The sequence below is a fragment of the Phoxinus phoxinus genome (assembly GCF_949152265.1).
Source record: "Phoxinus phoxinus genome assembly, chromosome: 7".
In the NCBI taxonomy this organism is placed as follows: domain Eukaryota; kingdom Metazoa; phylum Chordata; class Actinopteri; order Cypriniformes; family Leuciscidae; genus Phoxinus; species Phoxinus phoxinus.
The window spans coordinates 16,954,412-16,981,518 of record NC_136882.1 but is presented as its reverse complement, the minus strand read 5'-3'; the positions used below and the strand labels follow the sequence as shown (position 1 = coordinate 16,981,518).

Genomic DNA, 27,107 nt, shown 5'->3' with positions numbered 1-27,107 from the left:
ACTCAAGCTCAACCAATACCAAAACAATGTAATTTTACTGCCAAATTTACAAATGCTTTCACACTGTATGTCAGAACAGATAACATCATGTTCTAAACATAAATTATGCTAAAGTCAAAGTGAACAGCTGTTCATATTGTGAATTGAAACACAAATATATTCCCTGTATTTTATTCCATTGAAACAGCCTATTGAAGTTATGCAAATATATAAATTACAGCTGATTCCCATCTAGGAAGCACACTCAGGTGTTGAGGTTCTTTCAATCGCATGACCATGTTATAAAAGAGGACTCTAGGCTGATCTTGTGTGGAAGAGGAACAATATAGAGCAACACAAAGAGAGAAAGAAAGAAAGAAAGAAAGAAAGAAAGAAAGAAAGAAAGAAAGAAAGAAAGAAAGAAAGAAAGAAAGAAAGAAAGAACGAAAGAAAGAAAGAAAGAAAGAAAGAAAGAACGAAAGAAAGAAAGAAAGAAAGAATGAAAGAAAGAAAGAAAGAAAGAAAGAACGAAAGAAAGAAAGAAAGAAAGAAAGAAAGAAAGAAAGAAAGAAAGAAAGAAAGAAAGAAGCCTACACTAAGGAGAGGAAGACGAGTACCAGGACAAGGGAGAGGTATATCTTGCAGTAATGTCCTTTTGCAAATAAAGTCTTCACTGCAGGAATTCTGTTTTTCATAAACTGTACATAAAGCTACTCTGAGATGGTCATTCATTTTTTGTATTGAATTTCTGCAACAAAATGCATGCATTTACTGAACCCAACAAAAATGTAGCGAGGCTTCAAAAGAAACTACAGTGCAAAACACAATCTATGATCAATACAATATACTGTCTATTGTATAAGGGCAGACCTGACACATAAAATAATGCAGTTTCTGTAATTTCAGCTGATGTTAGTGTTTTTTCCGTCATTGTGTTATGATTGACTAAATGTTCCTGTTGGAAGAGAACATGTGTTAGTGTTTTGAATAATTATTTGATTTTGAAACATGTTTGCAGTGTTTTGTTAGATCTAGTGTATAGTGTTAGTGTATTATTGTATTTTGAAAATTAGTTTTGGAGTTTAGTTTACAATGTGTGATTTTGAGCATGAAATTAACCGTTTTGACAATTGTGTGTTTTAGGTGTGTTGGTGCGTTAAGAGTTTAGGAAACTTGTTAAATGTATTGAAAAAACTGTCATAGCCATCGTAAAAAACTGTAAGCCCGTGTGAAAATAATAAAAGTACTTTAAAAATAAAACAAAACTGTAATTGAAGATAAAATAAAACTAATTCAATAAAATAAAACTTATTTAGATGTGTTGACTAAAGAACATGTAAAGTACTTGACTATAATTTAACGTGCAATATTATGTATTCAATATTACAATTAAAGTTAAAATGAAATGATATAAGTGTGTGTGTGTGTGTGTGTGTGTGTGTGTGTGTGTGTGTGTGTGTGTGTGTGTGTGTGTGTGTGTGTGTGTGTGTGTGTGTGTGTGTGTGTGTGTGTTAAGGTAACACATGAGGTATGTGTGTAGGCTTACTCAGCTCAGCAGGATAATGACTGCATTACTGCCTAACAGCATTAGGTTTGGTTTTCAAAAGAATGCCTTTAAAACCCAAAGAGACTTGCTCTTTGCACACATATGGGGTCGTTTACCATCCTACTACGCACTTTATGGGAACGTGAGAGAAATCCGTAAAGCTATTTTAAACTAGCATCTGCCTTCCTCTTTAAGTACAAACTCAATGCATTGTTTTCAAATTCTCCCACATTCTGTGCAGTGTATCTCTTTATGGTGTTCAGCAGATGGTGTCAAACAATGGCTGTATGTGTCAACGCCAATGGATCAGCCACTGTTTATTTGGGTGTCTGGATCCAGCAGTAAACATTCACAATCATGCAGCACAAGTGGAAATTGGTGACAAGTCACTTCACCAGCACACCTATACCCACATTAAAGCGGCAGGAAGAAATGCACATTCACAACATAGCGCTGACAATTGTTGTTACATACATTTCTCTTTACATTGAACTGAGTAACCCTAAATTTAATTCATGCTACATGTGTATCTTTCAAATATAAACTTTTCCCCTTTCACTATGGCAGTCACTCGAGTCATAGCTATATAGCATTGATAAAAAGAAAAAAAAAGAAAAACATATAGCATTGATAATTTCTAAAGCAAACGCCACATAGGCCAACAACACAAAAGAGCAATGTATTAGATTTGAAGGATTTCTTAGAACATAAATATGGAATTGCTAACTCCACCCAAAGCTTAGACCTCATTATACAGCAGGCTCTCATTAGAGGGCGCTGAAGAGCGAATCAATGAATGCAACATCAGTCTTCTGTCCTGTAGCGCCTCTGAGTGTCTGACACCATTCAAGTTTTATTTATCAGACATTTAGCAATATACTATCAACATTTCACATTCCAGGGCAGTATATTATATAAGTCCTGAGTTGCCTTTATTGTCTGAAAATAATTTAAGAAACCACTGGTGTAAAGAGTATAAAACCATACAGAGACCAGCAAAAATTACTCCATCACATACAAGTTTGTACTTAAGTATTTTGCTCCTACTGAACGTAGGCTCAAAGATGTACAAGTCCTCAACACCTGAGACATGCCAGTAAAAATAAGAAAAAGATGATTTTTGATGAGAGCAATCATGTTCATTTTGTAAAATAAAAAATAAACATACCTCAAAATTGCCTCAACTTACCTCAAAATTGCAATAAATCAAGGTTGAAAGTTGACACTACAGCCTCTTAACCCATTTGTGCCCACATTTTTCTAAATGATTTCATGCATATAGTCGTGTTAATAGTGTCCTATGTGAACATGTTCTGCATTTATTTTCCCCAGGTGTTTTTATTTTTATTTTCTTGAAAATCGTATTTTAATGCAGCAAATATGTTGTATGCACCCACTCAATGTTAATAGGAGGAGACCATTTGGCATCTATCTCAAAATATCTGCTTTTAACAGATCAATCTTTATTCATAAATACATTTATTATGAATAAAAGTCGAAGAACATTCGATGTGAACCCAAAAAAGCTGCATCTAGCTTATAATCTCTTGAATATGAAAACACAACAAACAACAAATCCATTTGTCTTAACCCTTGTGCGCTGTTCGGGGTCTTTTTGACCCACATTTCTAACTTTCATTCATGGGGATAACATGGATAATTTGACATGGTTTAGTGTACATTTTTTGCCAATCTTTTGGAAAAATATGTTTTAAAAGTAACAAATTATCACTTTAACCAGTAGGTGGCTGCAGAGCTCCACTAAGTTTTTTCAGTTGTATTCATATCTACATATTATGAAATCACAATTATAAAAATAAAAGTTACTTTTTGTCAAAGTTAAGCATTTTTTGTACTGAAAAAGTTTTTCAATAATGTTACATTAAAAAATCTTACACTAAAGCATCAAATTATCCATGTTATCCCATGAATGAAGTTTAGAAATAGGTCTTTTATAATGTGAATTTTATATAAAAAGCTTTTTTATTTTTTATAATAACCTATATTTATTTATATAAATGTTGTGGCATAAAAATGACCAAATGTGGAGTAAAAACATTAATAAACTGAGTAAAATTACATTTGTTAAAATATATATTTTGTTACAAAATTACATTTTGTTGCCTGTGGTCTCGGAGATCCCAAACAGCCCGACTTGTAAACCGCAAACGAACAGCGCACACGGGTTAAAGTGGTGAACATAGTGCAGAACAAAACGCAACTATAACAGGGCATTGGGCATCAAAAAGATAAATGAAAATAAATGGATGAGGAAAAATTACATCTATAATTGACAAATAACAAAAATAACAGTGCATACAGACAATTGATGTACTGTAGTAGATATGTAATTTAAAGAGTTAAATTATGTTTATGCACTAAACAAGACCAATAACCTTGATTTATTAACCTATTAAACTAAACTAAATTGTCTCAGTTTGGTCAGGCTGGTTCTCTTGGCTCATGAAAAATGTTGCAACAAAATATGATAGGCTACTACATTTAGGTTAAATAAACTTTTTTGCTGCAAGCAAGTTTTGTTCATTGAGTAACCGTAGGCTGCTTTGTTACAGTTGTGCATGTGCATTTAAAAAAACACTTCACTTACCTTGTTATGAAAAACGAATCGCTGCAAATGACGGACTTTAGGACCCAGATTATGACTAAACAGAATACAATCACATGACCGTCATGTTCAAAGAGAAGAAACGCTGCAAATCTATTGAAGACCGAAAGTGGACAGCTTTATGCAAAAAATGAAAGAACTGAAATGTTTGAGCAGTTGTAATATTATTTCCTGACACGTTACAATCACTCGCTGGAATCATAATGTCAAACGGAGTGTTACTGCGTCTGATCAGTTTGATTTAGAGATGAAGTCACAAACAACTTTTGTTTTAATAAGTCTTTGCTTGATGCCAATATTTTTTGTGTTGGTAAGTACCTGATTCAAAGTAACTTACACGTCTTTCACATCTACACACTGTGATCAATTAGTTTAATTCAATTACAAGAAATACGTAATTCTAACTGTGTATTTTATAGTTGAGCCAAATTCATGTGACTGGGTTCCCACTGTCATAGAAATCACATATCAGGAAATCTAAAAATTGTGATTTTATTTTTTTATTTTATTTTTAGGCTAGGATAAGTACGGTAATTAAAATTGTACATAGTTCAAAATAGTGATTTTTTTATCATGTTTATTGTAAATGCAATCAATTATTTCATACAGTACTGTTTAGAATATTTTAAAATAAGGTCAAGTGGATTCCGACTACAGCATTTTTTTAACTACATGACTTTTCTGTTTTAAGGCAGATTCACGCTCATTTTCCATCGACTACAAGAACAACTGCTTCCAAAAGGATGGAAAACCATTTCAGTACATTTCTGGAAGCATCCACTACTCCCGCATCCCTCGGGAATATTGGAAGGACAGGTTGCTCAAGATGTACATGACTGGACTCAATGCCATTCAGGTGTACGTGGAATAGAGCAACAGTGCAAACATTAAGTACATGCTTATGTTACACATCTTGCCAAACATCTTTTAAATGCTTTCATGCAGGTATGTGCCATGGAACTTCCATGAGACTGTGCAGGGTGTGTTCAGCTTCTCAGGAGACAGAGATCTCGAGTACTTCTTGAACTTGGCCAATCAGACAGGGCTGTTAGTCATCCTGCGACCAGGGCCGTACATCTGTGCAGAATGGGAAATGGTGACAGTTATTTCCTTATGTTTCTACATTTTAATGTTTTGAAATGTGATGTGTTGATGTCATGTGTCTCTGCATGTGATTATGAGAATGACTTCTCAGGAAGTATGCTTTTAAAGGAAAAGTTCATCCAAAAATTATATTTTCTTGTACTCACCTTCATAACGTTCCAAACATGACTTTCTTTTTTCCAATAGCACACAGAATGAGATGTTAAGCAGAATGTCCATGCTGCTCCTTTCTGTTCAATGAAAGTGAATGGTGACCAGGGGACCATTCTGAGTCTCGTGAAGACATACAATAGTTTTGTGGGAGAAAAGGCAAAAAATTAAGTCATTATCTACTGAAAAATTCAGAAAAAGTGTAATTAGAAAAGTATTTATTTAAAGGGATAGTTCACCCAAAAATGAAAATTAGCCAATGATTTACTCACCCTCAAGTCAAACTAGATGTATATGACATTCTTCTTTCAGACGAATACAATCGGAGTTATATTACAAATATATCCTGGCTCTTCCAAGCTTTAAAATGGCAGTGAAATGCTGCTTCTGTTTTCTGACTTCTTTGAAGTCCATTATAGTGCATCTATCCATCATAAGTGTTAAACTCTGGGGGGTTAATAAAGGCATTCTGAAGCAAAGCGATGAGTTTGTAAGAAAAAGATACATTTTTAACACGTAACAAAGTGAAATTCTAGCTTCTAGTTTTTACCCACTAAAATATTTTAGAGCTTGGCTTAACTAGAAAAATATTAAAGTAATATAAAAATAGCCATGGCCTTATTTTTTATTATTTTAAAGTACTTTTCTAGGTTAATAAATAAAAAATAGGCTACCTCATTTATTCAGGTTTTCACAACAAACAAAAAAAAGCAGTTGAGACTATGAAACTTGGACGTTTGCTGAGGCCCCATAGTGGCCTGGTTGAGAACCACTGCTGTGGGGTTATGAAGACTTAAATAGTGCAAGGATTTGATTTATAATACTAGTAAGAATTAGTTCTGGTCACAACACAAGAGACAGCTGTGTGATTGTTATTTTGTGAGTTGTAAATTGTGGGTTCTCATTTGTCTGATAGGGTGGTTTGCCTGCCTGGTTGCTACAAAAGCCAAACATTATCCTTCGTTCAGCTGACACAGGTATTTGTTACTTCTGCTTGAGACATGACTTCACATTGGGTCAGTCCTATCTTTAATGTCAGTGTTTGTCTCTTTCAGAGTATTTACAGGCAGCGAGTGACTGGTTGGCTCTGCTGCTCACTAAGATGAAACCGTGGCTTTATCAGAATGGAGGAAATATTATCAGTGTGCAGGTACAGACACATTTGTCCAATGCAAGGTACAGTATGTTCCCCAAACTAATGGGTCGGTCGCATTGGATGAACCTGGTGTGAAATTCTCAAGGACACAATGTTGACAGCTGGGTTAGAACCTACAACTATTTTGTTACCAGCTGAGATATTTAACTACTATGCTGCTCCACCCAAGGAAAATAATATTTACTGAGTAAGCAATTGCGCATAATAACAAAGACCTTATTACAGTGACTGATGCTCATGTTTTGTAGGATTCGGAGCCCTTACACAGTAATTATGTTTGGTGTTGACAGTGTATAGACAAGTATGGCTGTTGAAGTGTGTATGTTTTGTACATGTTTACTCTTTTATCAGGTGGAGAATGAATATGGCAGCTACTTCGCTTGTGATTATAACTACTTGCGGCATCTCCACACTCTGTTCCGTTTGTTCCTGGGGGAGGACGTCATTCTCTTTACTACGGATGGGAACACGGATAAAGAGATGAGCTGTGGCACACTTGAGGGCCTGTACGCCACTATAGACTTCGGCACAGGTAAGGCAGAAGTGAGGTCAGTTCTGTCTAAATTATACTGACCTCTGCAGACATTTTTAGTCCTCAGGTCCTCAGTCCAGACAGGTTTTAGTCCTCGTCACTAATGCATATCCAGTGTAATGCCGTAAACAAGAATTTCAGTTCTAAAATTAATTATAAATGAGTTTGATGAGATTATATTTTTCAAAATGACTAACTTATTCAGATAATGTTGTCGTTGACAAAAATTACTCGACTTTTACATAGCAGCAATTGAGATTGAGAGCCATTTACTCCCAAAACAAAGACAACAATCAATTGGCAAATATTTAGATTGCAGACAAACTTTTTAATTTAATTTATAGAACAAAAATTGTAATATAATAAATTCAGTATTCAATACACTATATAAAATTATTTATAAATATAATTAAATTAAAATACAATAATAATTATTATTATTAATACTACTACTACTGATTATAATATTATTAAATTAATACTAATTAATTATGATTATTACATATAAATATTATTAAATGTTATTAAAGCATGCATAATACATATGATGTTATGTCTGATGATTTTTTTATTGTGTAAAAAACACATCAAAAATAATCTTTCAAATATACATTTAAATCTTTTAAAAGTTTCTTCATATCAGCTATATGTCAATAATCAACTATCAGTAAAAAACTATTTTCTTGATCTCTACCTCTCTTAAATTTATAGGCTAAAAAATATAAAAACTCATGCTTGCATGTGAAATGTCACACAAAGCCATTGTGATGCTATTCTAAATGCTACACTCCTCCCCTTCAGACACCAATATCTCTACAGCCTTCGTCCGACAAAGGAGGTTTGAGCCTAAAGGCCCGCTGGTAAGTAGGATGTTTGAGAGAACATTTATGTATTGATTGTTTGTATTGCTGTAAAATGTGGCAGTAATTGATGTGTCATGATTTCAGGTGAATTCTGAGTTCTATACTGGCTGGTTGGACCACTGGGGTGACAAACATGCTTATGTGGACACTGACAAAGTGTGCAAAAAACTGGGAGAAATGTTGTCCATGGGTGCCAGTGTGAACATGTTAGTAATATTTTCCATAGAATAATGAGAATCAAGCCATTAGTTAATGCTAGTTAATATTAAATCTTTGCTGTACTGATGCATAAATTGTGGGTGATCCATCATGATAATTCAACTTACATAAAGGGTTTTCTTCTAATCGCAGGTACATGTTTGAGGGAGGAACGAACTTTGGCTACTGGAATGGTATAACTGCTATCTCAGTGCATCTGTTCCCATATCCATGACAATATCCGTTAATGCAGTCTTCTTAATGTGCAACTGTAATGTTATCACTCATAGGAGCGGACCACGATACCAGGTTTCGGTCTGTGGTGACCAGTTATGATTACAGTGCACCTTTATCAGAGGCAGGAGACCCCACTGACAAACTGCTTGCCATCAGAGATGTCATTAGGAATGTAAGAAATTGCATATAGTACATTCTGAATATGCATGTCTGTATATGTACATGTATGATGACAGTATCCAATTTAAAGGGAAAAAATAGTTGGTAGGGCTGGAAGGTGTATGACTGTATATATTATCATTAAAAAGTTTGGGGTCAGTAATTTTTTATGTTTTTGAAAGTCTCTTATGCTCACCAAGTGGTAAAAAAAAATTAAGTAAAAACAGTAATATTGTGAGATATAATTAAAAATACTTTTATTTTTTTATCAGTCTTCAGAGTCACATGATCCTTCAGAAATAATTGTAACATGCTGATTTGCTGTTCAAGAAACATCTCTTAATATTTTTGTGGAAACTGATCAATTTTTTCAGGATCCTTTGATAAATAGAAAGTTCAAAAGAACAGCATTTATTTTAAATAGAAATCTTTTGTATGTTTAAACATTTACTTTAATGTATCCTTGCTGAATAAAAGTATTAATTTTTTTCAAACTAAAAGAAAATCTTACTGACCCCAAAATGTTGAGTGGTAGTATATTCTTTGCAATAATAGAAAGGGCTTTTTTATATGTAAGAGGTTATTTACATGTAAGAGTGACAAATAATTTATGAATAATCATATCTATTGGTTTGTAAATTCCAAATAAAGGTTCCAAATTAAAGAGAAAATAATAAAATGAGATGAACATACACTTGTTCACTGGATCATCTAAAGCATTACAACATAGTAAATTAATATATACATATTTTTTGTTTCAAATCTTTCTATTTCCATCAACAACAAAAAAAAATGGTGAGATGTCCCATTCCTGTGATATAAAATTTGGACGATTTTTCACTAGCATCTTTTGAGTAACAAAACAGACATCTATTCATATAATAATATGTGTTTGTTTTCAGTTTCGTGATATTCCAGTTGGTCCGATGCCACCAGCCACCCCAAAGCACGCTTATGGCTTTGTTACACTTCAGAAGGTGTGGATATTTCACATTTCAAAACCTTATTAATTTGCATGATTTCTTGCCCATTCAAATCATGTGTTCTTTCATAGGTTGGCAACATTAGCGGCTTGTTAGATACGCTGTCCCCTCAAGGTCCAGTACGATCTCAATATCCTTTGATGTTTGAGGAGATTAAACAGGTACGATAATTAAAAGAACATAATACAGTCCATGAAACGTAATGATAATTCATAATGTTTTATGTTGTTGAGTTTAGCCAGCCAATGTTGTGTTTTCTCATAAATAGCTATAGATGTGGATGTATGGTTTGGGCTTTGGAGGCTGGTCTTGGATAAGTGTAAACGCTGGTCTGAGCTTGTGTTGTCAACTGTGTGCAGTACTATGGCTTCATGCTTTACCGGACGACACTGCCGCGGAATGTTCCTGAGCCGACCCCTCTCATCTCGCCCCTCAATGGCATCCATGATCGTGCATACGTCTCTGTGAATGGGGTGAGCAGACCACATGTTTTGGTCACGTAAACACAATGTTTTTGTTCTCGCCATGGTTAGTCGGACACTACAACAGTGTGTATTACCAAAAAAAACACAGTTTGCAGCTTAAAGCGATGGGTCATCTCAAAATGAATATTCTGTCATCATGGCCTCAAGTTGTTCAAAACCTGTATGAGTTTCTTTCTTATGCTGAACACAAAAGAAGATATTTCAAAGGGTATAGTTAACCAAACAGGTGATGGGCCCCTTTGACTTCTATAGTTTACTTATATTTAACTATTTGAGCCAAGGTGTCTATACTTAACCATTACATTTACCATGGTTTTGTTTGAAAGACGGATGATTGAAACCAAGCTTTTCTATGAGCAGGTTTACCAAGGGATTATGGAGAGGGACACTGCCCTGGTGATAAACGTTACGGGACGTCAAGGGGATCGGTTGGACATGCTCGTGGAGAACATGGGCAGGATTAATTTTGGCAGTTATATCAATGATAATAAGGTGAGTTATACTTTGTTCAGGATTTGTTAAGACTGTTTAAACCATCTGAGAAAATCCATTTAGAATTAATAAAGGAAATGAAAAATTATAGATGGTCTATTTTTCAGGGTATCTTGGGTAATCTCATTTTGGGAAATGACGTGCTCACTGATTGGTCGACCTACCCACTGGACATTGACACTGCAGTAGCCAATGGCTGGCTGCAGTCGGCTCACTCGGGGTCAGGGATGGAAGCAGGAGATGGACCAATGATCTACTCAGGAACCTTGAAGCCCATAGGCCTTGCGTGGGACACTTTTGTAAAACTTAATGGATGGACTAAGGTGAGGCACACTATTCATATAATGAAGAAAATCTAGTAGGCCTATTTGTTTTTGTTTGAGACTTGACCGACTACGTGCCAGTTTTGTGTAATTCTGTTTTTCTCTTTCAGGGTCAGGTGTGGGTAAATGGGGTGAACTTGGGGAGGTATTGGCCCCAGAAGGGCCCCCAGCTGACGCTGTATGTCCCTGGACCTTTTCTTAGTGCCACTCAGCCAAACAACATCACAGTGCTGGAGCTGGAAAGAGCGCCATCACACTGCAGAATCCTGTTTATGGACCGGCCTCAGCTCAACAACACTGGACAGAAGACATGACAACATACCGTACTCTTGCTGTGCCTTTGAAAAGCCTCTTGCCGTTATGATAAACCAGTTATCTGCCTAAATCTATCAAATATTACAGAGAAATCATAATACATGTTAATACACTTTAATATTTGCTCAATTTACTGGTTAGGTGATTTCTTAAGACATGGTAAAAAAAAATGAAGTTCATTTTAGTACTCTACATGACAAATCTAAGAATGTGCTTTGAAAGATGATTAAATCTCAGAATCATAACTCTATATTCAGCTTTTGTGCACCATGTATGATGTAAAATATTTTAATAAGATAAAAGCATTCTAGCCACTCAGAATAAATTAATAATAAAACAATAAAAAACAGTGATGTCTGTTTTAATTTGAGTGATTGTAGCATTCTGTGGTGTCAATCATACTTTTTTATAATTGCAAATCACTGGTTTGGAAACAATATACCAAAAGAATGGTTTCAAAACTGAATTCAAGGAAGAAACGATTGTAAAATCTAATACTGCTGCAGCTGCTAATCCATGTGGAAGTATAAACTTTAACAACTTATCCTTTTGCAATTCCGCCATAGTTTTGCATTGTTTTAACAAAACACAAAAAAATTACTTTACAGTTCTGAATGAACTAAGATTTTTAATTAACTGACATCTCATTTCAAGTATATATGAAGATATAATATATATTTTAATCACAGTGGTTGGTCTGTGTCCTGAGTGAGTCGAGAAGTAAAACAATATCAGAGTTAAACTATGTTAAATTACAAAAACACGCTAACAACGTTTACTCAAATCTTTTCCCATTTATGATTTATTAATCATTCTAGAATAAATTTTCAGGTAATTTTCAAAGACAACTATGAGTCCCATGATACATTTACTGTAAAATTCAGTTAACTCCCATAACGTGAAATTTGGCCACAATATGGCACTACTCCTTCCCCTCCTCTAATGCGGTGCAGTAGCATGTGAGAGGTCAGGGCCGGGCAGCAACATTGGCTTTGCGGTGGGCTTGAACACAGCGAGGTGTACAGAAAGAGTAGTCCAGATATTCAAAAGGAATCTTCCCCAGCAACGACTCTCCACACTGAAAGCATCTCCTGTCAAAACATTAATGATGACAATTTAAATTTTGGGGTACACTTTTCCTTTAAACACGACTTGCATTAAGGACACAATTATTTCTGCATATAGCGATTATATGATAATAAAATATCATACCTGATGGTAGTGAGTGTTACACCAGTTGTGGCAACATGTTCAGCCAATCTCCTCTCTGCAGCCAGAGCTCGCTGTGTGACATCAGAAATGTGACAATCAGCCAATGGGTCAACGACGTAACAAACAGCACCAGTACAGAGCCAGAGGAAGGAAGAAAGTAGTCACCTTCTCTCTGTCACTAAGAGCCGTGAACCTCCTCTTTTCCTCTTCCTCTTGCTGTCTCTGAAGTTTCTCTTCCTTTTGCTCTTTCTCTCTCTGTTTCCGTGCTGCTTTCTGGGCTTTCTTCTTCTCTGCCTTTTTGGACTCAATTTCTTCAGTCAGTGGTCCAGGAACCTTAAAGAATATACAGCCGTGAGTGACAGATTTATTCATTTTGGTTGCAAAGATAAGACCGCTGTATATACAAAGGCGTTCAAAACCTCAGAGATTCAATATCTAATTTAAACCTGATTTTTAATTTTATTTTAATAAACTTTTTTTATACAGTTAAGGTCTGACACCATTAATCTGGTCTGGGGGGGGAAAAATTTAATGATGTACATTAAACATTTGTGTCTTCAATTTTAGTAAAAAAAAATTTAAATACAAATTCAATTGAAAAAACGAATCAATTTTATTAGTGGCCTTGGGTCATAAATGAATACAAAAAATTAGTTTTTTTGTTTTAGATATGCCAATGAAGGTTTTGTTAACATTTGTATGTGCTGCTAGTCATCATAACAAAATAAATGTGTCTACCTGTGCTTTAGTGTAGTCATACTTATGAGGGTGTTCAGCCATGTATTTTCTGAACGTGTTTCGGGTATCTTTTTCAGGAGCAACAACATACGGAGTCTGTCCTTTCTTATCCCTGAAAAGGAAATTGACTTCTATTTAGAATTGAATGACCCATCTAACCACATGAAAGCTTATTCATGCAGTATGTTTTTATTGCTGCTAACTGTTTATTATAGTGATTCTGCATGTGCGCACTTGTTAGCTGGATCACTCCCTGCATCCATTAACAGGTTGATGACTGATTTCTGTCCGGCTGCGGATGCCACGTGCAGTAAAGTAAAGCCTGCTGAGTCTATGGTCTTGTTGAGAAGACATAAAACCCTTGAGGCAGGATTCTCTCCAGTTTTTCTCTCTCCATCCTTTCTCTCTCCATCCTTTTTCTCTTCCTGGTCCTCTGGTAGTTGTAGGAGGGAGCGTAATGATTGGATGTCCCCTGTTTTACAGGCAGTGTAGAGAGCGTCCCTCAAACTGTATTCCCAAGACTCATCCACTTCATCTGAAAAGACAGGAGGAACATGTGATGCATGCAATTCTAAAGGGACCATTTCATATTATAATGCCAGTCATTTTTTGCACCAAAATCTAGTTTTACACTACCGTTGAAAATAATATTTGGGTCAGTAAGATTTTTTGAAAAAAGTCCCTTATGCTCACCAAGGCTGCATTTAAAAAAAACATTAATATTGTAAATATATAACAAATATAATTCCAGTTTAATTTAATATAATATATTTTTATTGTTATCAATGTTGAAAACAGTTGTGCTGCTTAATATTTTTTTGTGGAACCGGTGATATATATTTTTTTCAGGAATCTTTGATTAATAGAAAGTTCAATAGAACAGCATTTATTTAAAATCTAAATCTTTTGTAACATTATAAATGTCTTTACAATCATTTTTGAACAATTTAAAGGAACACGCCGACTTTTTTAGCTTATTCACCGTATCCCCCAGAGTTAGATAAGTCCATACATACCCTTTTCATCGTAACTCTGTCTGACGCACCCACCGCTAGCCTAGCTTAGCACAAAGACTGGATATAAACGGCTCCAGCTGACACACTGCTCCCAATAAGTGACAAAATAATGCCAACATTTTCCTATTTAATGTCACATGAGACACAGCCATCTCACTTATTAGGAACAGTATGCTAGCTGGAGCCGTTTACCTCCAGTCTTTGTGCTAAGCTAGGCTAGCGGTGGGTGCGCCAGACAGAGTTACGGCACGCACGGAGATGAAAAGGGTATGGACTTATCTAACTCTGGGGGATACGGTGAATAGGCTAAAGTCCCAAAAAGTTGGCGTGTTCCTTTAATGTATTCTTGCTAAATAAAAGTATTAGTTTCTTTCTGACCCTCAGGATTAAATGGGCCATGTTTCTGTGGCATAAAGGCTTTGTGGCAACTGTGGGTTGTTTTTTGGCTCCAATATCAATGTTTTACCTTCTTGCTGTTTTTTTTTGCCTTTGGGTTTCCTCCTGCTCCTTGACTTCCTCGGAGTGTCTTTAGAGTCGCCTTCACCTTCCAGTTCCCCTTCTTCCACAGTTTCATCTGCCTTTTCTTCAGTTAAATCTCTGTTGCTCGAGTCTGAAGACAAAATAAAAAACAAGATGATGTATATAAATAAACTTTTCTATCTTTAATAAAACCTTTTTATTTTTGTTCTGCAAAGGTTGTTCTCTTTCATCATCTCGTGTTCGAGATCCACCTATGGGAAGGGCATCCGTACCTGACCTCTGCAGAAGCATCCAATTGCACCAAGTCTGGCTAGACAGACAGAAGCGCGCAGCCAATGCCAGGTAAGGCCCCGCCCCCTTACCTAGTGGCATATAACGCCTGCAAGCGCTGCTATTCTCCAGTTGACATTCGCTTCTCGCGATCTCTGCACTGACACAGTTCGGTTGGATTACGCTGCTCACTTTCGTGTCTTCAGGAGGACATATCGCCTGATCAGCCTCCGTCAGACGTGACAGTCGTTTTTTCAGCCTTCTGCTGTGTTCTGCATTCGGAGCCGCCCGCGCTCTCGCCGTTTTTCACCTGCTCCTCCTTCCACGGCTGCCCGCCACGGATTTTTCCGAGTTCTTCTCCGGAATGTCGCTGTCTAAACCTTCCGCTTCTCCGGGGAACAGCCTATCACGGGCCTGCCCGGCCGCGTGTGGTGCGCTCATCGCCGCTAAGGACCTTCACCCGTTCTGCGTGGTCTGCTTGGGCCTTAAACACGCTCAAGAAGCCTTGGAGAACCCGGAAAATTGCAGTCACTGCCTTATGCTGCCCAAGAAGCTTTTACGACGTCGTCTGAAAGTTGCAGCGACCCAGTGCTCCGAGCTCGGCCTCTCTGACTCGGATGGGGGACACGGTGACGACGACGCGCTACCGGGGGACTCCCGGGGCGCCGCCTCTCTCATTTGGGCTGACCAGCCCAATCCCGCATTCCCCGAAGAGGACATCTTCGCGGGCAACCTCACGCTCGTCGACGAACCGGCCGGTTCCGGCGATGAGGATGACGCGGCCCTTCTTGGGGTCTCAGAGGACGAGGAGGCCATCCCGCCCTCTGGCTTTCCCCAGGCTAGCGCCCACACGGCCTTGCCTCAGTCCATCCTCCTGGAAGTTTGTGAGCGAGCGGCCGCTCGCCTCAACATGGAATGGCCGGCTCCACAGAGCGCCACCGACCAGGAGAGGGATATTTACGACGGGAAAGTGCTGGGACCCCCTCCCGGTCCGAGAAAACAACTCTTCCCCGTCCTTCCAGCGTGTGCGAAGCACATGAGGCACAATTGGAGCGACCCCCTCGACTTCAAACACGGTCTCACGGGTCTTGAGGTGAAGGACATGGCAGCTCATGGTATGGGTGACCCCCCCGCTATCGAGCCTTCCATCGCCAGGCACCTTAACCCCGCTCAGGGAGGGCTGCTCGCTCCCCCGAAGCCGGTCTTGCCCAACAAGACGGACCGTTTTTCTGCCTCAGTTCACCAGGCCGCATACAAATCCTCGGCCTTGGCTGTCAGGGCCCTGAACGTCTCTTCACTCCTCTCCGCTTACAAGGCGGAGATTTTGGACGAATTAGGGCAACAGCTGGAAAAGGGAACTCCTTCTCTAACCTTGTGGAAGGATATCCTCACGGTGAACGACCTCGTCCTCCGTAACGCTCGGCAGGCCGTCCAAGCCTGCGGGCGCTCTATGGCGCTTTCTGTGGTGGGAGAGCGCGCGCTCTGGCTTAACCTGTCGGGCCTTCCTGACAGTGAGAAGCGGCGCATCGCGGGCGCGTCGGTGGAGCCCGGCCGGGCTCTCTTCGGCCCCGCCGTCGCATTGATGCAAAAACGGTGTGACGACAAAAAGAAGGAGGATGAGGCCTTCAAGTTATGTCTTCCGCGGCTGGAAGACCATCTAACCCTACCCCCACCGACTCGAAACGCAAGCGGCCTGCCTGATGTTCGGCCGGTGGGGGCATCGAGTCCACTTTCACGGGCCACAAGCCCTTTGGACTCTCTTCATGTCCAAGAACCCCTGTCCAAAAGACGCAGGGTCTCTCGCGAGGCTGCCCAGCCCATGTGTTTGTTGAACGTGTGTTCCCCCCTCACGTTCGAGGGGTCTGTTGTGAGGAAAAGTCACAAAGCAGTGTCACCACACCGCACACACTCACTTCCCCTCACCAAATTATTAAAGGCTTCGGCCCCAGTGTTCCCCCAACACAAAACACACACAAAAACAAAAAACACATTAAAACAAACGAATCAAATGAATTCGTTACGGAGAGAAGATCTCTCTCCGCAGAGAGAATTCATCTCCCTGCAGAGAGAGAACATCTTTCTAAACCCCAGCATGTCGCCCCTAGTTCATCCACTAGATGGCGCCATTGCATCACAAATGAGTCAGCTGGGCTTACACAGCTCCGCTGCGGCTCGGGTGGGAACACTCGCGAGTCACGAACGGGCTTGGCAAGCGGTTTCGGCTCCCGAGTGGGTGATGCGCACTATAATGCAGGGCTACAGATTGCAATGAAACCCCCTCATTTCAACGGCGTTCTCTCTTCACACACGGAAGAGAACGCTTCACACATTCTGAAAGAGGAAATATCCTCCCTCCTAAACAAGGAAGCTATTCAGGTGGTGCCCCCCAGTCTGATGAATCAGGGATTTTATTCTCGTTATTTCCTGGTCCCAAAGAAGGACGGCTCTCTCCGCCCTATCTTGGACCTTCGTGTGTTGAACAAACATTTGAGGAAATACAATTTCAGAATGCTAACTCATGGCTCGCTCGCCCGCGCCATAAAACAGAACGACTGGTTCACATCGGTAGACCTGAAAGATGCTTTCTTCCATATAAGCATTTATCCGCCACACAGGAAGTTTCTTCGTTTCGCCTACCAAGGCACATGTTACGAATTCACAGTTCTGCCGTTTGGGCTCAGTCTAAGTCCTCGCAGTTTTTGTCTGTGTGCGGAGGCGGGTTTAGCACCCATGAGAATGTCTGGTCTGAGGATTCTGACATACATAGACGATTGGCTCATAATAGCCGAATCGAAGGAGAAAGTGTTGCAGGACACCTGCCGTGTGCTCGCGCACGTCACATCTCTCGGGTTCAGAGTGAATGTGAGCAAGAGCAATTTTACACCCAGTCAGAATGTCATTTTCCTGGGCTTGGAGTTGAACTCAGTCTCCATGCGAGCGCGTCTCTCTCAAGAGCGCGTTCTCTCTCTAATGAACTGTCTATCGCAGTTCAGAGAGGGGGCGAGAGTGCAATATCGCACATGCCTCAGGCTGCAGGGTCTTATGGCTTCATCCATCCAAGTTGTGCCACTGGGACTCCTGAGAATGAGAGCGTTCATGAAATGGGTTTTGTCACTACATTTCAGCCCGATTCGCGATCTTTGCCGCTCTGTAATAGTGACGCGCGCCTGCTCGGCAGCCGTGCGACACTGGAAGAGCGCAGACTTTTACGCACAGGGAACCCCTCTGGGGACGGTTATGATGCGGAAAGTTGTGACGACAGATGCGTCCTTAACAGGCTGGGGTGCCACCCAGGAGGGCAGAACGGTGAACGGTCTGTGGCCGAGCAGACTACGTTCAGCGCACATAAATTATTTAGAGCTGTTGACCATTTGGAAAGCTCTGAATCATTTTCTGCCTCGCCTGCAGGGACATCATGTTCTCGTACGCTGCGACAATACCACGGCTGTGGCTTATATCAACCGTCAGGGCGGCGTGCGCTCGTCGAAACTTCACGCTCTAGCTTACAAGCTTTTGGTGTGGAGCAGACGGGTTTTCCTGTCGTTACGCGCGACTCATGTTCCGGGCATTCTGAACAGAGGTGCGGATCTTCTATCAAGGGGAAATCCAATCTACGGAGATTGGCGCCTTCACCCCCAGATAGTGGATATGTTATGGATGAGATTCGGACAGGCAACCGTAGATCTATTCGCCTCGCGCGAAAACTACCATTGTCCTATGTTCTTCTCGCTAAAGGACGTGGACGCACCCCTCGGGGTAGATGCACTGGCCCACCCATGGCCCAGAGTGCTGCTGTATGCTTTTCCTCCCCTGTGCTTGATAATTCCAACACTGGCCAGGGTGAGAGAGCAGAGCCTGTCTCTCATTCTGATAGCACCCAGGTGGCCCAAGGCACCGTGGCTGGCGGAGATAATCCCTCTGTTATATGCCGAGCCGTGGCGCCTCCCCCCACGCACGGACCTATTGTCCCAAGCGAACGGGGAGATTTACCACCCACACCCGGACAGGGTGGCTCTCTGGGCCTGGCCCGTGAGAGGACGAACCTAAGCGCACTGGGGCTTTCGCCGCGTGTGATTGCCACTATACAGAATGCCAGAGCCGTTTCTACACGGTCCTTATATGGCTGTAAGTGGCAAGTGTTCGAAGGGTGGTGCGATGGGCGTGGTCTCACATCTTATCAGTGCTCAGTTCCTGATATTTTGTGTTTCCTTCAAGACCTCATGGAAAAAGGGAGGTCTTTTTCCACCATTAAGGTCTACCTGGCTGCGATTTCGGCCTGTCATGTGGGCTTTGAGGGCTCAACAGTCGGGCAGCATCCTCTAATCCGCAGATTTATGAAGGGTGCCCGTCGCTCTTTGCCAGTCGTCAGGAGAACTGTTCCTGAGTGGGACCTCTCCATGGTGCTGGAGGCTCTGTCTCAACATCCTTTTGAGCCTCTGGGAAGTATTTCCCTTAAGCTGCTGTCCTTCAAGGCAGCTTTGCTCTTGGCCTTGGCATCAGCTAAACGTGTCAGTGAGCTACATGCACTCTCGGTTCATCCCTCGTGCACTAAATTCTCTCTTAGTGGAGATAAGGTTTCCCTTAAGCCTAATCCGGCCTTCATGCCGAAGTGCTTCCCTGCGTTCACTTCGGAGGTGTTGGAGCTCTCCGCTTTTCACCCTCCACCGTTTTCCTCCCCGGAGGATCAGAGGCTAAATGCTCTGTGTCCTGTCCGTGCTTTACAGACATATATGACCAGGACCAGTGCATTCCGGAAGAGCGACCAGCTCTTTATTTCATGGGCGCCCCCTCACAAAGGGAGTCCCATATCTAAGCAACGCCTCTCACATTGGCTTGTGAATGCTATAGCTGTGGCTTATGAATCAAAAGGAGTGCAGCCCCCAGGGGGCATCAGAGCTCATTCCACAAGGGGCTTAGCCACCTCTTGGGCTTTGTTTAGGGGAGTGTCACTGCAGGACATCTGCTCCGCTGCCAGTTGGGCTTCTCCTCATACCTTTGTGCGTTACTACCGGCTGGATGTCACCAGAATTTCGGTAGCACATTCGGTTTTAGGGGTGGCGTCTTCTTAGCCCTCCCCTGTAACCCCGTTGGAATTAACGAATAAGGAGTGAATGGGCCGGCTGGCCATGCACATTCCTCTCACCAAGCACGTATTTCCAATCCTTCCTGGGTGTATATATGCACATTGGTGTTGCTGGGGTTATTACCACATACATGTTTCATGTCCTGCATGTGCACAGCAGTTATGTGTGTGCGTCAGGATTGCAGGTTCATGATTATGGGACGTGTCTGGCACCGCCCCCCTGGGGCGACCGTCCTTCTCTGGCTTTCAGAACCTCACTGTGAGTGTATTGGGCAATCGGGGAGCTGTCCATGTCTCTCCCATAGGTGGATCTCGAACACGAGATGATGAAAGAGAACAATAGGTTACTGTCGTAACCCCGGTTCTCTGAAACATCGAGTGGAGAGATCCACCAGCTTTGCCCCGCTTGCCGCACGAGAAGCGAATATACTTACTGGAGAATAGCAGCGCTTGCAGGCGTTATATGCCACTAGGTAAGGGGGCGGGGCCTTACCTGGCATTGGCTGCGCGCTTCTGTCTGTCTAGCCAGACTTGGTGCAATTGGATGCTTCTGCAGAGGTCAGGTACGGATGCCCTTCCCATAGGTGGATCTCTCCACTCGATGTTTCAGAGAACCGGGGTTACGACAGTAACCTATTGTTACCTTCTCTTTTCTCTTTCCGTTTCCTCCTTTTCTTCTTATTAGGCTGTACCTCATGTTCTCTGAGGTCCAGAGTTCCCAGTGTCACCTCCACCATCTCTAGCGTTCCTGAGTCTTCAGTCCCTGAACTTTCTACTTCACCCTCTTCTTCCTCTGCAGGCACTGACCAAAAAAGAGCCCTTAAGTCATTTTTATTTTATTTTTTAGAAACACAGCATTTAAGACACAGTCAAGTGTTCAGACGTACCATTAGTGTTTGGGATCGGATGACTAACAGGTTTAGGAGTTTTCTTCTTCAACACTCTCTTTGATGGACAGAGAATACTGGAGATTTCTGTGTCTTTTTCTGAAATTGAACAGGCATTCATTTTAAAAGGAAAGAAATGAAAAGATTGTATAGAAAAATATATTATATTGTGGTAAATCTCAACGTACGATAAACATGTAGAGTTGAGAGCAGATCAAAGACTCGCTGTACTTCACTAAATGTTGCTCTACGTGTGGCAAAAGGAAGTACGCGGACTCTCTGATCTTTTTTGTCCAATGGTGCTCCACGACCTCCCAAAAATATGGCCTTGTTGTAACTTGGTGCTCGCAGAAAGATGGCACTTGTCTCCTTCAAATACTCAGCCCAGCTTTCCAGAAGATCATGAATATCCTGGGTAAAATAGGGCATATAGTGTACATCAATAGAGTGCAACAGTTCAACGGTGTTGGTTCCGGAAGTTTTTTTCCCCCCTTTATTTCTCGATTGGATTTTTTTCTAAAGTCTTTGTTCAAGAACCATGCCAACCTGCTACGAGGTTTAAAAATGTTGATTATATATAAACAGCATATATATATTTTATTGCAAAATATAAACATATAAACAAATGTTTAAGTATTTTGAGAGCATAGGGAGAACGACTTGACTATCTCATTTGCAGTGCTTCAAGGGAGTGGGCGGAGCTAAAGAGCTGTTTTTGCATGTTTTGATTGTTACAACTCTTTGATTGGTGGGATTTTTGAACAGCATCATGGGTACTGTTGTTTTTTTTACCACGAATTCCACTGTTAAACACAATTACTATAAAATAAGTTTAAATAATGCGGGCTGACGGCTTTCAAAAGAACCAAATACCATCGACTAACAACCTTGTAGCTCACAGTAGGGCTGTCTTTAAAGGTTTAGAAGTTATTGTTAAAAATCTATTTCCCAATGAAAAATGTTTAACTTCCGGAACCCGACTATTGCACTCTATGACAATTCCAGACTCAGAAATTCTATGCCAGTCAATGTTATTCAAGCTTTTATACATAACAAAGGGTGGAAATTCAAAATGGACATTTATATTAATGAAAACACTGGATGCGATCGCACCTTGTGCATCGCTGCCTCGTTGTAACGCCTAAGGGCCGCCCCTGCAGATTTAGGCACGTGGCTGCGGTTCTGAGAGTCCCTCAGTCCCTGTGCAGTCCCTCGCTTCGCTCTCACGGTGTACCGATGGAACGTCTTATGCTGCAGAATCTCTTTCCTATACATTACACAAATCAATTTGGGGGTAACAATTTATTAACTCTGAAATATTTGTGCTTATAGAAGAACTTTAGAACTTTCCACTGACCCCTTAAAAACTGCTCCAGCAAAGTGTCCACCCCCAGTCATCAGAATGACCCAAATAGTGTTGTTTGATATTTTCAGCAAAGAAGAAACCAAGTCTTCTTCATTGTCCTGAGAATGAAAAATGATAACGGAAGTAGATGAGGCTGAAAGAATAGAGTGCTGCAACCACATCTGAGAAATGATGGCTACATTTACTCACTCTCTTGCTTTGCAGAACACAGCGATACAATGAGAGGTACTGTCCCTGCATGTTTTGAAAGATTATTTTGGTGGAACGTCGACATGGGGACTGATCTGTGTCCAGAGCACTGTCTTTCTCCTCAGGAACTACTTCATCTCCAGGATCTTCATCGAGATCCTCATCCTCACTGTCTGAGTCTGAACCCGAAATGCTTGAAATATCGCCTTTTGGCAAAAAGAGAAGAAAACGAAAGTTTACACTTTTGCAAATGGATGACACAAAATAGTTTCTCATTGAGGTCATATGAGCATTCATGAATCTACCTGTCCCAGTCTTCTTCTCAAACTCCTCCACTGTGACCGCCGATCTTCCTTCCAGCCGCTGTCTCAGGTTGAAGCGGTGATAGTCAAGTTTGTAATGCTCCATCTGATCAAAGATTGGGGCTGCATTAACATACATATTACATTTCTTTCTATCCCTCACACAAAGCTATCATGTGGCTTTGGAATATATAGCACAGTAGTAGTTTGGATGGCTTTTATGGTACTTTTACGGTGCTTTTTGGTCACCATTAATTTTCCCTGTATGGAAAAGTGCAGAATGCTTAACATTTCTTTTTATGTTCCACTGAAGACAATAAATCGTGAGTTTGGAACAACATGAGGGTGAAGGAAATAAATCCAAGAAAAAAAAAAGAATTTAATTTGGTAAATAAATGTCTAAACGATCAATAGTTTATTCGTTTTTAATATGATTATTTCATTTACATTGCTTCATGAGATTGTAGTTATTTTGCCCATTAAAGCCATTAAGTACATAGTATTGTCTTTTTGTCCTATTTTCAAATACTTTCTTGCTTCAAATCAAAGCTTTTAAAGGGGTCATGACATGAGAAACCAAATTTGCCTTGATCTTTTGGTATATAAGAGGTCTTTGTACCATTAAAACGTCCTGCAAGTTTCATAGCTTAAGACGTCCTCCCCATTATAAACGAATCATTTATTTAATCAAGCTCTAAATACAGCTCGTTCTGGATCCATGGTAAGAAGTGACGTCACGGTACGAAGTGACGTACCAGCGTTTGCATATGACCGCCTCCAGCAGAAGACAGTTACGCTTTAAGCGCAAGGCAACTACGCTCATTTCGTATCACTGTCGCGCCCGCGCGCCTCACAAGTGTTCAGTCGACGGAGAGCGAGTGGGTCTGTGTACAGGGAAATTACGAAGCCACGCAGATGTGCTGTTCCTGGCTGTGGACAAACAACATCTTTGAATACGCTGCGAAAGATCCAGTCGTCAGGGAAAAATGGATGCACTTTATTTTTTGCAGACGTCTCAGTCACGGCAGTGTTAGTTTAAGCGTTTGTTCTATACATTTGAAGGTTGACTGTTTTGAGAACAAATCCCAAAATGATGCTGCCTTTGCCAGAAAACTGTTGCTCAAAGATAAGTCCGTGCCGACTATTCTGGGCTCAACAACGACGACGCAAACTGTAAGTAATGTATTTAAAACTTTAAACTACTTTTTAAATACGCCGAATCCGCAAATATTCTGGCTGGGGGCGTTAATAATTGATGCATAGGCACTGACGTTAGCCAATCATAACAGTGGGCGTTAACACTGAACTCTTAAAGGGGAAACACCCCCAAAACAGACTGTTTGAATCAGAGGATGAGAAACAGGGTGGGAAAAGGTCATAAATCACTACATTTTAAAAGTTTTTTGTAAAAAAAAACTATAGTAATACTATAATTGCACCTAAGGAAACATAATAATAAAATAAAAAAAAACATGTCATGACCCCTTTAAAGTTGTGATTCAGCTCGTAGCTGGTTGGTTTGGTTCATGGCTTATACCCGTTTAATGACGATTTTATAAAAATACCTATGGAAAAAAATTGGCCAGGCACTGTTGCATTCTATAGTAAACATTTAATCAGAGTTTTCCATTATCTTAAAGGGTTTGTTTACGTTACGTTGCACGTTTGAGCTTCTGCAAGAACCAATGAGGTTAGGTTTGTTCTCGTGTTACGCAGCGCGTTTGAGCTTCTGCAAGAACCAATGAGGTTCATTCTCGCATTATGCAGCAAGTTTGAGGCCAGAACCAATGAGGTTTGTTCTCGTGTTACGCAGCGCGTTTGAGCCAGAGCCATAGAGAGAAAGAGTTGCGACACTCCCATAGACCTCCGTTGTAAAAAATGGCGGCGCTTTTAACCGCCTACTTCCGGGATGTGGAGATCGGATTAGTTCCAAACACTGTCATTTGAGCGTTGAACCCCATTCACTTACATTGCAGCGCGTCGAGTTGTTCCAGAGGTAACTTGCTGAAATATCGACCTCTTTTGAATTGTCAACTGTCTATATTGTTTCAGAGGCCCTTTGCGATGCTTATACTGGTCTTCATTTGTACATGCACAGCGTAATTATTTATATTTTATCTTGGTTGTATCAACCGATTTTCTAGCATTGCCAGCGTGACTTCGCCAGCTGTGAAGGTAGCATATCTGATTAGTTCGGTAATTCATCGCTACCACCTTTATAGCAACTTTTATTTAATTGATTTTTTGGGATATACTAACTTTTCATTTATTGTCTTGAGTGAAGCGGCGTGTGAGAACAATGCTGGACCTCTAAGATTGTTATGGCCATCACCAATCCTGTCTGTTTCATGGATCACCTGCCCCTGCTTTTTGTTTTTCTTGTTCACACAAGCACACATTTTTGTTGTCTGTCATTGTTTAATAAAAAATATTTTATTTGAAAACCTTCATTTGTATCAGCCATGCGAATTCTGAACGGACCGCCACGGCAGACCGCTGCGTGATCACGAAGGTAACGTTAGGCTAATGGCTGAATCGGAATTTATAAGCAAAATCACGGGAATCAATAGCCTAATACAGCCCAGTTGTGCTAAAATAAATATCATGAGACGTCCATCATCAGATGAATGATATGGAAAAGTTAAGTTAGAGCCGCTAAAGCCAGTGCTACTACCCATGCGACCATGAACACTAAGCTTTTCCCTCCAAAAATATAGCCTAAAACTTATCTAAGTAATATACAGTACCTCGTTGCCCCTCCAAATGCAAAACTGATATTAACAAAATGCAATAACAGCTGAAAAAGTACTTGGGTATGTGTTTTATTTTATATTTACCGTTCAATAATGCAATCGCTGCTGTCTGTCCCATAGAATAACATGACAGCCAGCGTATGATTTGGAACTATTGGTGCTTACATGAACCACGTGACAGCCACAGCGGCGACATCAAAGAGTGTCGCAACTCTCTCTCTCTATGGCTCTGGTTTGAGCTTCAGCAAGAACCAATGAGGTTAGGTTTGTTCTCGTGTTACGCAGCGCGTTTGAGCTTCAGCAAGAACCAATGAGGTTAGGTTTGTTCTCGTGTTACGCAGCGCGTTTGAGCTTCAGCAAGAACCAATGAGGTTAGGTTTGTTCTCGTGTTACGCAGCGCGTTTGAGCTTCAGCAAGAACCATGAGGTTTGTTCTGGCCCGTAAAGCAGGTTTGATTGAGGTTCTGTTTACATTCGCTGATCAATGTTTAAATGTGAATAAAAGTATAAATTCAATCTGTTCATCATATAAAGCGTTCGTGTCTCGCAACAACCCTAAACAGATCGCATCAGGATTGACTTTTTACCTGCTCCTCGCGACTCTCAAAACGACACTGACAGGACAAGCAGAACATCCTGTCAGACACCTCTCCGACAGATACAGTCTTTCCTGCTCCAGCATCTGTAACGTTAAGTGTTATGAAGTATATGGTATAGATATAAACACCTGTCAGCAGCTGTATGTGATATCATTAGAGCAGTCTGACTCGCTCACCCTCACTGGATGTTTTAGCAGCAGAGGGCTGGGGAGGTTCAGGGTTGCTCAGCAGTCCAGACACTTCTCTCAAACCTGCGGTCACTGTCTGATCAGCGCACAGCGAAAACACGCTCCGCAGCTCCGGGGATGCCATGACTCAGTCGACTGAATAAACCACCACTATCACCTAAAATAGTACACGAGTAAAAGAGGGAGAGAGGTGGCACGCCATGACAGCCGGAGAGAGTTAAGCAAAACACAGAACAAACATTGTGAGTGACCTGACCTTTAGTCATTAGCTACACTAAAAATCCGAAGAATATGGACTGCTGATAAAACCAAAGCAATGTCCATGTTTTCTCTCCATTTGACAGACTGCTTCTCTAAGTTACCAGAGTAATGTCTGATTCGGCGAAAGATAACACTGAGCTGCGGTCTCTAAATTTAGCTAAATTAATTATAAATGGGTTCAAAGTAAATGTATTTATTTACCTTTTTGGCAAAAACATCGATCCCTTACGGTGTGACTATATTTTCAGTACGAATAAGCTGACATGAATCATATTACGTCACACGTGTTAGTGCTCTACGGTGGCCGAGAAGTGTCAAAAGACTGTAGCGCGAAAGTCGACATTCAACTCGGAGCATTAAAAGTTCAAATGTTTATAAGATGCAGCTTGATGCCAAGGAAGGACCCCCAAATATTCTGATATTATTAAGGTAACAAAATATTTTAATGTAAATAAATCTTAAACAACTAAATATAACAGATAAAAATAGAAGCCTGCCTAAGTGTGATATTAAGTCAACATTAATTGACTTTCATATAATCGTTCTACAAAAGCCAGAAGAAATTAAATATTATCTTTCAAATATTTATTTGTATTATATTGTATCATTTTTTATA

The 27,107-nt window shown here is 40.6% G+C and overlaps 2 protein-coding genes across 6 annotated transcripts; one reads left to right on the top strand and one right to left on the bottom strand.

Moving 5' to 3' along the window:
* The first annotated feature begins 4,139 nt into the window (after positions 1 to 4,139).
* On the top strand, positions 4,140 to 11,641 carry glb1l (galactosidase, beta 1-like). Of its 3 annotated transcripts, none has more exons than XM_079619537.1 (16): positions 4,140 to 4,461; positions 4,843 to 5,009; positions 5,097 to 5,247; positions 6,322 to 6,382; positions 6,461 to 6,555; positions 6,913 to 7,093; positions 7,895 to 7,953; positions 8,041 to 8,162; positions 8,308 to 8,348; positions 8,445 to 8,563; positions 9,453 to 9,527; positions 9,605 to 9,694; positions 9,893 to 10,006; positions 10,379 to 10,510; positions 10,618 to 10,833; positions 10,944 to 11,513. In XM_079619537.1, exons 1-16 carry the CDS (start codon positions 4,399 to 4,401, stop codon positions 11,145 to 11,147), a joined length of 1,890 nt encoding a protein of 629 aa, XP_079475663.1. In that variant the 5' UTR covers positions 4,140 to 4,398; the 3' UTR covers positions 11,148 to 11,513. The 3 variants fall into 3 exon arrangements, with proteins under 3 accessions (XP_079475663.1, XP_079475664.1, XP_079475665.1); XM_079619538.1 differs by having other exon boundaries at positions 4,173 to 4,376; positions 4,847 to 5,009; positions 10,944 to 11,529; XM_079619539.1 differs by having other exon boundaries at positions 4,205 to 4,461; positions 4,847 to 5,009; positions 10,944 to 11,641.
* A 34-nt stretch (positions 11,642 to 11,675) lies between these two features.
* ankzf1 (ankyrin repeat and zinc finger peptidyl tRNA hydrolase 1) lies at positions 11,676 to 26,841 on the bottom strand. 3 transcript variants are annotated; one of them, XM_079619534.1, is made up of 16 exons: positions 26,693 to 26,841; positions 26,219 to 26,387; positions 26,031 to 26,125; positions 22,695 to 22,797; positions 22,390 to 22,595; positions 22,192 to 22,298; positions 21,948 to 22,101; positions 21,023 to 21,245; positions 20,835 to 20,933; positions 20,591 to 20,749; positions 14,581 to 14,724; positions 13,333 to 13,633; positions 13,099 to 13,210; positions 12,526 to 12,693; positions 12,361 to 12,431; positions 11,676 to 12,239 (listed from the first exon to the last, which is right to left on the bottom strand). In XM_079619534.1, exons 2-16 carry the CDS (start codon positions 26,352 to 26,354, stop codon positions 12,116 to 12,118), a joined length of 2,202 nt encoding a protein of 733 aa, XP_079475660.1. In that variant the 5' UTR covers positions 26,355 to 26,387; positions 26,693 to 26,841; the 3' UTR covers positions 11,676 to 12,115. The 3 variants fall into 3 exon arrangements, with proteins under 3 accessions (XP_079475660.1, XP_079475662.1, XP_079475661.1); XM_079619536.1 differs by having other exon boundaries at positions 20,591 to 20,740; XM_079619535.1 differs by having other exon boundaries at positions 26,487 to 26,701.
* Between the last annotated feature and the right edge of the window lie 266 nt (positions 26,842 to 27,107).

Coding starts and splice junctions, on each gene's coding strand:
- glb1l (XM_079619537.1), top strand. CDS start 4,399: ATGAAGTCACAAACAACTTTTGTTTTAATAAGTCTTTGCTTGATGCCA. Junction 5,248..6,321: donor TCTGTGCAGAATGGGAAATG/GTGACAGTTATT, acceptor TTTGTCTGATAG/GGTGGTTTGCCTGCCTGGTT. Junction 10,007..10,378: donor CATACGTCTCTGTGAATGGG/GTGAGCAGACCA, acceptor TTCTATGAGCAG/GTTTACCAAGGGATTATGGA.
- ankzf1 (XM_079619534.1), bottom strand. CDS start 26,354: ATGGCATCCCCGGAGCTGCGGAGCGTGTTTTCGCTGTGCGCTGATCAG. Junction 26,126..26,218: donor TGCTAAAACATCCAGTGAGG/GTGAGCGAGTCA, acceptor TTAACGTTACAG/ATGCTGGAGCAGGAAAGACT. Junction 20,750..20,834: donor TCCGATCCCAAACACTAATG/GTACGTCTGAAC, acceptor TTTTTTGGTCAG/TGCCTGCAGAGGAAGAAGAG.